The sequence below is a fragment of the Otolemur garnettii genome, unplaced genomic scaffold, assembly GCF_000181295.1.
Source record: "Otolemur garnettii isolate 467f Iridium unplaced genomic scaffold, OtoGar3 scaffold00119, whole genome shotgun sequence".
Taxonomy (NCBI): domain Eukaryota; kingdom Metazoa; phylum Chordata; class Mammalia; order Primates; family Galagidae; genus Otolemur; species Otolemur garnettii.
The window spans coordinates 5330460-5339774 of record NW_003852514.1 but is presented as its reverse complement, the minus strand read 5'-3'; the positions used below and the strand labels follow the sequence as shown (position 1 = coordinate 5339774).

Genomic DNA, 9315 nt, shown 5'->3' with positions numbered 1-9315 from the left:
AAAAAAAAAAAAAAAATAGAGTCCCAACCTGAAGGAGTCTGCCCCTGTAGAGCCCTTCCATTCCTGCTGCCCGGACCCGCCTAGCCTGGGCCCTGGGCTGGTTGTAGACAGGCCACCTGAGTCCAGGCCAGAGCTGGTGGTTGTGGGGGCTATTTTAGGCACAGTTCCTTGGCCAGTAGCTCCCTCTTCACCGGCAGCTCTACTGGCCACCAGCAGTCTGCCCAGAATGCTGATTGGCAGTTGGCTGCAGTGGGGGCTGGGGATGACTGTTATGAGCTGGAGGTGCTGCACTGCAGCTGTTCAGAGTCCCTGTTGTCTCTGCTGCCACCATGGCCACCCACCGTCTTGTGATGGTCCGACATGGCGAGAGCACCTGGAACCAGGAGAACCGTTTCTGTGGCTGGTTTGATGCAGAGCTGAGTGAGAAGGGGGCCGAGGAGGCCAAGCGGGGAGCCAAAGCCATCAAGGATGCCAAGATGGAGTTTGACATCTGCTACACCTCAGTGTTGAAGAGGGCCATTCGCACCCTCTGGGCCATCCTGGATGGCACAGACCAGATGTGGCTGCCCGTGGTACGCACCTGGCGCCTCAACGAGCGGCACTACGGGGGTCTCACGGGCCTCAACAAAGCAGAGACGGCCGCCAAGCATGGTGAGGAGCAGGTGAAGATCTGGAGGCGCTCCTTTGACACCCCACCGCCCCCCATGGACGAGAAGCACCCCTACTACAACTCCATCAGCAAGGTGAGCTGTGCAGTGAAGGTCTCTGGGAGGTGGCAGGGTTGGGACCCTGGGAGGGAGCCAGCTGTCTAGGGAGGGAACGGTAGCATTCTGTGTTCCCCAGGAACGTCGGTATGCAGGCCTGAAGCCTGGGGAGCTGCCCACGTGTGAGAGCCTGAAGGACACCATCGCACGGGCCCTGCCCTTCTGGAATGAGGAAATTGCTCCCCAGATCAAGGCTGGCAAGAGAGTGCTTATTGCGGCCCACGGGAACAGCCTGAGGGGCATCGTCAAGCACTTGGAAGGTAAGGCCCACCCTCGGGAGTGTGCCAGCCCAAACTTCTCACTTGAGCCCAAGTTCCCAGTGCCTGGTGGAGGCAGGCTTCCAGACATGGGGCTTTCAAACTGTTGATTAGGGAAGGCTGAGTAACCATTTAAAAAATAGTTTTCTGATGCTTTAGCTTCTGTGTAGGACACCACGTAAAAGCTTTTACTTCATTTCTGCAGAGGACACCCTGTAAAGTGCTTCCTTCTGCAGGCTGTGGGTTAAAAATCTGGACAGCACTGACGGGGGCCCAGGCCATTCCTGGGAGGAAGGGCCACCAAACAGCGCTGTCTGCAGAGAGTGGAATCTTGCCCAAACTGGGAAACACCCAACTGGGAAAAAGAATGACCCCAACTCAGAGAATTTGCCCCCAAATTCTGGTTTACAGTGGGACCCTGGACAAGCCACTAAAGTTGCTGGGGTGGCAGGAGCTACTCGGGATCCTAGTACTTCCTGCCTCTTGATGTAGGCCCAGCTTGGACCCAAAGAACTCCTGCTCATTCCCCCTTTGTCTCCCTACACACACCCTCTCCCAGCAAAGGCAAAACCAGTCAAAAGAGGGGCAAAAAGGCCTGACAAACAGCCCTAAGGGTAAAGCACAAGAGACCTTCCCTACAAAGGACCTGGCCCCTCCACTGCCTAGACACCAGGGCAGTCTAAATTTAGCATCTGAATAACCTTCAAGTTTGCTGGGACCCTGGAAAGCCAAGAAGGGAGCAGGGTGTGCCCCAAATCTCTTGCTCCTGAGGGCTAATGGGCAGCTAGCCAGAGCACTCAGCCTGTCCCCAAATCTGCTAGTGTACCCACAGCACTTCACACCTGGCACTGCCACCCCTCCCTTCTGGGAGCTTCACTTGCCCCATGTGCTTCTCATAACTGGGTCTGCAGGAAGGGGATGTCCCAAGGTGAATGCAGGATTTTGATGTGAGTCAGGGTGTCCCTCACTCCCCAGAGAACATCCTCTTAAGGCCTTTTTCTTGCACAGAGGGGGGGGTGAGGTGTTGTGAACACCAAAGGTCGAGCTACTATTCCCAGCACAGGGGCTACAGGAGGCAGGCAGGGTCAGGTTTCAGTCTGGCACCGCCTCCCCTGTACCTCCTCAGCAGGCCTATCTCCCTGTTCCTCCTTCAGCCCCCTTCCTCGCCTTCTCCTCTGCTCAGGATGTCTACAACTGGGAACACCCTAAAACCAAACAGCTAATGTCTCTCCTGACCATCAAATTCTGACTGGCCAGGCTTCACCCTGGGCTGAGTTTGGGGATGGCACACCTCAGGCCACAGCCATTTAGGCAGGGACAAGGTTCCCATGTGATTTACCACTAACAGGCTCTTGGTCAACTCAGTTTTGCCTCGATCATTAGGTCCATTTCTGTGACTTTACTCTCTGGACTGGGAGGGTGATGTCAGGTGGGACTGGCTCTGTGGCCTATCAAGGTCACAGCACCTGCTGTATGGCAGGGGGTGCTAAGGATGCCTGTACCTCCTGTCCAGGGATGTCAGACCAGGCCATCATGGATCTGAACCTGCCCACGGGGATTCCCATCGTGTACGAGCTGGACCAGGCACTGAAGCCCACCAAACCCATGCAGTTCCTGGGTGATGAGGAGACAGTGCGGAAGGCCATGGAAGCTGTGGCTGCCCAGGGCAAGGCCAAGTGAGGGGTGGGCTTGGGCAATAAAGGTGCCTCCTCCACTGCCTGGGGTCAGTGTGGCTAGGCATGCTAGGTTCTTTAGGCTGGCTCCTCAGGCCTGGCCTCTGGGGCCTGACCTGCCCCTGTTCACCCCCACCAGTAACTGTGGACCCCAGGAACCACGGTACAGCTATCCCCACAAAACCCATGTCACCAGGGGCAGGAGCCCAATTGCCTATCCAGTCATCAGGCTTCTGAGCGAGGGATGCATCCACCCCAGAAATTTACACTCTGGACAAACCCCTTTGGTGACCCTGAAGCATCAGGGCCATTTGATAACAATGTTCTAGAATCAGTGTGCTTGGGGCCACTTAGGGAGAAGAGGCCAAGAGACCCAGCTCTTCCTGTGGGAAACAAGGAATGTACCAAGGACACTACTTCTCTGCCATCTTCCTACAAAGGACGGGTGCTCCGCTGGTGTCCCTGTAGACCCCAGGATGGCACCTTGAGCCCCACATCTTGGATGGGACAGACAAGCTTATAGGAGCCTCAGAGCTAGCAACTTAGAGCCACAGCTGGAGAGGGGGACTGTAGAGGGGCCACCATCTTCATGGGAGAGAAACCAGGAAGCTTGGTAAGAAAAGAGAGAGGCCTAAGGGGCAGGAAGGATAGAGAAGGGCTTGGGCTCAGTAGACTCCTCAGTGCAGCCTTCATCCTATGCAGCCAGCAGGTGGGGCTGGGAGTTGAATGTGTCTGCCTAGCACATCCCAGGGCAGAAGTGACTCTAATTCTCCAGATGCTTGGTGTATACCTCATTCCACACATGCACTCTGTCCCTTGTAAGCAGAGGCTCCCTGAGGCAGGTAGCAGGCCAAGCAGCCCTTGGGCCCTTGGCCTTTCCCAAGGGAATCAGAACACAGGAGGGCTCTAGCTCCAGTCACATCGTCACGTTGACACTCTTCCTATCAGCAGCTGCACAGGTCTGAGGATACATGCACACACGTGTCCACCCTAGACACAGGGCAGCTCAGAGCTGGGAACGTGTGTGAACCCAACTGGCAATTCTTAGATTAAATGCAGGTTTGTTCTTCAAAGACACAGATGGGCTGGGACAGAAAATAGGGGCAGACAACAGGTAAAGGCCACTCTGTGTTACTTTTCCTGAAGCCAGAATCAGCTGAGGTGCACACTGGGGCCGCAGACATGAGTGAGCCACACAGAAGAGCACATTGTGTCTGTTGTTTTCACGTACCCAGAGATGGAGGGTTGGTCATCCTTGTCCCTACTTCCCATAGCTCAGGCAGAGGGACAGAGAAATGGAGCAGGGGCACAGGGGAGGTTCCAGTAAGATGGCTTCCCCACTCAAAATTGTCCTATCACTCTGACTATGTGCACACATTCCGCTAAAAGCAATTTTCTAAGGTCATTCTAAACAGCCACCAACCCCTGCAAGCATGAGAAAAAGAAGCCAAATGTAGAAGGCAGCTGGGAGCCTCCAGATGCCTCTGCTCAGAGCCCCTGCCCCCAGCTTGGCAGTGGACTCTCAGAGGTCACCAAGGGGCTGGCCACAGGCAGAAATCGGCTCAATTTCCTGTTGGGGTCAAGGGCCAAGCTGCCTGAAAGGATCTGGAAGGCTGCAGGAAGCATGTCTGGAAATCACCAGGTAATTGCTGCATCTAGGTGACAGGCCGAGCCACCCAAGCCCAGGAACCCTGAAGCTTTGTCCTCATTAGGGATTCCAATCCTCAAAGAGCCAAACTTAACTCTCAGGCCACCTCTTCTAGCAATAAGGAAGCCATGTCTGAGAGGGAAGGGAAGAATGGGCCTCAGCCTCATTCAATGAGCTCCACATAGTTGGCAGGGAACATGCCAAAGTGGCCATCTGGCCCATAGCCACGCCACCAGCCTTCATCGATCACCTCGATGCCTGTGATGAGATTCTCAGGGTCAAAGGAGATCTCCGTGTCATCAGCTGCAAGAAGGGCAAACCCAGATGCTGCATCAGGGTCCCCTCTGACAACTCAATCCCCCAGCTTGCCTGCTCGGGCAGCCCCCAGCACACCTCACTGTACTCTGCTTCCTCCTTGGAACTATCCCTCAGACATCCTGCTAAGCCTCTGCCTAAGAGGAGCTGTATGTTGTGACCATACCCCCAGGGCACACCTTCCTACAAAGAGTCCCCTGCAAAAGGCTGGAGTAGCCTTTTGCACCAGCCTACTCCCTGGAGAGCCTCTGTTCCCTTCCCCCAAGACCTCCACCCAAGGATGCCTGGGGAACCAGCAGCCAGGCTTGGCCCACCTGCCTAGTCTGACCTCTGGGTTCTATAAGGATGGCAACCCAGATCCCCACTGGTGACCAGTGAATAGCTGCCTGGAGCACGTGGGCAGGCCTAAGCTGTGTGGGACAGGTGCTCCAGTGCCACAGTCATCCCATGGCAGAGGTGTTTCTCCCCTAAAGGCACTTCCTACCTTCCTAACTTCTCAGTGCCATCCTCCCCATACAGCCCCAGACCCTCCTGTCTGCTAACTCTGTGATTGCCAGACCAGAGCACCTTACCTGCTTGGTAGTCGTACAGGGCCCGGGCACAAAGCCCTTGCCCACTGAGCCCCTGGCCTTGCATATGAAGGTCAATGTGCCCAGAGCCAACATCTTGCTGCTGTACCTGACCAAGGACAAGAAGATATTACCCCAGACTCAGCTCAACACCCAGTCCTTGTCCCACGAAGCTCAGGTCAAGATGGGAGGGCACAGAGGGAAACCAGACTATGGGCTTAGGGGTTACTGCTGTCCCCACCCAACCACTGGGTATAAAAGTCACAGGGCAGTGGCAAATATGCAGCTGTGGGCTACAAGGTGCTCTCCCCACCCAGCATCTCTCATAGTGTGGTGTCTGCCCAGGGACTTATGGCAAAGGGATGCTGCAAAAATTAAAATAATCCACATGTGCTTTAAAACCCACAGCATGCCCCAGGAAACTGAGGTGTCCTTTGATCAGTGTTCCTGAGTGTGCAGCCCCTTCGTGGTCCCACCTCCACTGCAGGGGACCCACCAGTGGGGGCTCCTCATAGAGGGTCTCTTGCTCTGGGGGTTCCTCATACACGGTCTCCTCTTCCGCCTGCACCAGACATGGAGGAATGCTGGGCGCCAGCTCCTCATAGAGATCTGCACCAGGAATGCAGAGTTCTGACTCCCACATGTCCCCCTTCTCCACCATTGTCCCCTTCCAGTGTCCCCATAAGGAACAAGTGCCTTGCCTGTCCTGGGCCTTGGGATAGCAGGAGTCGGCTCTCTGCTGAAGGGAGTCTCTGGCTGGGTGAACTGCTTCTGCAGGAAGGGGCTCCGCAGCTTTCCTGCAAACCGGGCAAACGACACACACAACACCACCTCAGAAACATCATCTGGTGTGTACACACATCCCTGGTATGCTCACAGCAGGCTCCTGGGACTTGTCCCAGCTTGCACAGGCACAGAGACCCAGTGGTGTGTGGTGAGCTGGTGAACGGTGCAGCCCTGTGTTCTTTGGGGGCCAAAGTGGTGACCAGTACTGTTGATGACGAAGTCGAGAGCAAAAGAGGATACCTAGGCCCAAGTCCTTCCTCCTCTCTCACACATCCTGGCCACCCTCTGATATGTATCTGTCACCTGCCCATAGGTCCTACATAGGTCCCACGTTTTCCCTCAGCCTGCCCTGCCTTATGGCCAGGCACAGAGGGAGGTCTCACCTGGCTGAGGGCTGGAGACGGAGGTGGTGGACATGGCCCTCTCCTTCTGCTTGAAGATCTCCCTCGCATGTGTGGTTTGTGGGCTGGCAGACTTTTGGAGGGGAGCACATGTTGACTTTGGCAGTGGGCAAGAAACGCCACTGCCCCTCCCCAGATGGCAGCCCCTCAAAGGTATATGTGGGGTTCACAGGGCCCCTCCCAGGACCCGGGAGTGGCATTATGCAGCTCCTGCACCCAGATTCCAATCTGCCTTAGCTGGCTGCAGGGTAGCCTCTACTGAGGCCTGGGCTGAGCCCTCACCCTGAGACCAAAGACTGCCCCACATGACTATGACAGGCCTGAATGAGAAGGGCAACCACATCTCACCTGCTCCACTCTGTTCCTTGAAATTATGTCTTGCTGCTGCTCACATGTCCCTCTGGGAAGAGAGGGAGGAAGTCATAGCTAAGCCCCTTGTGACGTGCCCCTCAGTCATCCTTGTCTCTGCAGGATGAGTGAATGCTGGGGCTGGGCTCCCCAAGTCCCCCACAAGCCCCCACCTCCAGCTCACCTGTCCTGATAGCGCTGTTCCCGGCATGCAGCCTCACGTAGCTCCCGCTCCTGGCACTCCTGTTCTAGCTGCCTCTGCGCCTCCTCAGCCCGCCGCTTCTCCTCTAGCCTCCGGTTTTCCTCTTCCTTCTGCAGAGAAAGGCTCCACCTCAGCCCCATGCTGCCCCTCAGTCTCACCTTGTCCTGGATTGGGTCCCACAGGCATGTGGTCAAGGGTGGGAGCCAGAGCCAGTCACTTGCCAAGCTTGGACTTGACTCATCTACACCCTAATCTGACCATCTATAAACCGGTGCTGAGGAAACCAGATGCTGTTTTGAGAAAACTGAGATGTCAAGCAGTGCTCTTTCCTCCATATGCCTAGTCCTCCCCAGCAGCACTCACCTCAGCTTTGGCCCAGAAGCTGTCTTTGCCAACTCTTTTGATCTCAGATACAGCATTGGTTTTCTGGTACACAGAGCCCTATAGGGAACAGAGCACTCACTAGTTACCCAGGCGCAGGGATGGGAGGTCAGGCCTACAGACACCAAAGGTAGGTTGAATTCACTAGATTCTCAAGAGCACAGGGGACAGCTGCTAGGACTGGACCCAGCAGAGGCAGCAGAGCCTTGTCCATTGACTCCAGACAGCACTGTAGTCGTATCTGGTGGCACCTGGCCCTCATAAATGGGGGCCATGGCAAGAAAGGCCCCTGCAATCCCATCTGCATACTCAGGAACAACGAGTATTTCTGGCTAGGGGCCACTCCCCAACAGCCTAGTAGTGTAACAGCATCTACAGCAGTGGTTCTCAACCTTCCTAATGCTGCAACCATTTAATACAGTTCCTCATGTTGTGGTGATTCCCAACCATAAAATTATTTTCGTTGCTACTTCATAACTGTCATTTTGCTATGGTTATGAATCGTAATGTAAATATCTGCTATGCAGGATGTATTTTCATTGTTATAGAGGGGTTGCAACCCACAGGTTGAGAACCACTGATCTACAGGAATCACCATTGATCCCAACTGCATACACGTATGAGGATGCAGTTCCCAGCTGTCGGCTCCTCCTAGCAGCAGGTATCTCATGACTTGGAGGGGCCTGCTCTGGCTTTGGGCTCTACCCTCATGCTGCCTGAAGTTCCTCCACAGCAGCTATCTCCAGGACGTACTGGTGCTGTGGCCTGGAGGGCAGCTGGACAATCACATCCTATAGAGCCTTCACCACAACCACACAGAGTGGACTCCAGACAAAGGCTTCAGGACAGTTCATCCAACTACCAGGTACGGCCTCAGAGCAACCACTTCTGCCCATCTGTTAATGGGCACCCACCACAGTGTAGGGGGTTAAGATCAGATGATGGGGAGTTAACATCAGAGGAAGGCAGGGCTCAGCTGGCCTGGATGCCGAGAACTCGCATTCCTTATCCCCCACCCTTGAGCCCACAGTAATAACAGGGTAGGTGATGGGAAGGCAGCACTTACCACTGGGGCTTGGGGCCCCATGTCCTGGAAGCGGCCACTCTCCCTGTGAAAGCTGTAATTGGCACCAGAGGCCTTGGCTACCTTCTCCATGATGCACTCAGGCTCCACATCTTCCTCAGCCCGTGCATTGATGGTCACATGGGCCCCCTGTGGCAGGAGCAATATTTGAAATAAAGGCTTTGTAAGACAACATGCACACAGGCCAATCTCCTGTCAGTCCACACAGTGCAGGCCACCACTGCGTAAGACTGGAGGGTCAGGGAACTGGAAGGCACCAGTCTGGCTGCTGGGAACTGAGGCAAGAGTTCCCCATAAGGGCTCAAACAACCTGGAGCAAACCCTCTCATACCCATCCCATCTCGTGAGAGGCCCGTGCCTCCATGTAATGCCCAGTGGTTCGTTCTTTAGATGAGGTTCATTCCCTGCTACAGGTCAGCAGATGGCTCAGAAATGATCTGCGTGAAAAGCATTCCTTCTAATCAGTGAAAACCAACTTTAAATGCCATCTGGAGACCACAAAAGACCCTGAATAGCCAAAGCAATCCTGAGCAAAAAGAACAATGCTGAAGGCTTCATACTAACCTGATTGTAAATTATAATACAAGGCTCCAGTAACTAAAACAGCATGGTACAGGCATAAAAACAGATACACACACAAATGGAACGGAAGAAAGAATCTAGTAATAAATCCATACATTACAGCTAACTCATTTTTGACAAAGGCACCAAAAACCTACATTGGGGAAAGAACAATCTCTTTAAAATGGTGCTGGGAATGGAATACCCATTTGCAGAAAAATGAAATTAGATTCCCATCTTTCACCATAGGAAGATCAATTCAAAAAGAAATAAAGACTTAACTGTAACACCTGAAACTATTTTTTTTTTTTTTTTGAGACAGAGCC

The 9315-nt window shown here is 54.2% G+C and overlaps 2 protein-coding genes across 6 annotated transcripts in view; one reads left to right on the top strand and one right to left on the bottom strand.

Annotated features, from left to right (window-relative positions):
* The first annotated feature begins 213 nt into the window (after positions 1–213).
* On the top strand, positions 214–2735 carry PGAM2 (phosphoglycerate mutase 2). Its single transcript, XM_003797561.3, has 3 exons — positions 214–743; positions 844–1024; positions 2535–2735. Exons 1-3 carry the CDS (start codon positions 330–332, stop codon positions 2699–2701), a joined length of 762 nt encoding a protein of 253 aa, XP_003797609.1. The 5' UTR covers positions 214–329; the 3' UTR covers positions 2702–2735.
* Positions 2736–3809: 1074 nt separating this feature from the next.
* The window catches only part of DBNL (drebrin like), a 19257-nt gene continuing 13751 nt past the window's right edge, over positions 3810–9315 (bottom strand). For 4 of the 5 annotated variants that reach the window (XM_023517729.1, XM_023517727.1, XM_012809969.2 and 1 more), the window contains 9 exons: positions 8411–8557; positions 7327–7404; positions 6946–7073; positions 6762–6813; positions 6396–6486; positions 5928–6023; positions 5723–5835; positions 5230–5335; positions 3810–4645 (listed from right to left, as the gene is read on the bottom strand). In XM_023517729.1, coding sequence (XP_023373497.1) covers positions 4506–4645; positions 5230–5335; positions 5723–5835; positions 5928–6023; positions 6396–6486; positions 6762–6813; positions 6946–7073; positions 7327–7404; positions 8411–8557 — 951 coding nt within the window. In that variant the 3' untranslated portion in view covers positions 3810–4505. The remainder of the gene's footprint in view (positions 4646–5229; positions 5336–5722; positions 5836–5927; positions 6024–6395; positions 6487–6761; positions 6814–6945; positions 7074–7326; positions 7405–8410; positions 8558–9315) is intronic. The other variant, XM_023517728.1, reaches the window with a different exon arrangement.

Coding starts and splice junctions, on each gene's coding strand:
- PGAM2 (XM_003797561.3), top strand. CDS start 330: ATGGCCACCCACCGTCTTGTGATGGTCCGACATGGCGAGAGCACCTGG. Junction 744..843: donor ACTACAACTCCATCAGCAAG/GTGAGCTGTGCA, acceptor TGTGTTCCCCAG/GAACGTCGGTATGCAGGCCT. Junction 1,025..2,534: donor CATCGTCAAGCACTTGGAAG/GTAAGGCCCACC, acceptor CCTCCTGTCCAG/GGATGTCAGACCAGGCCATC.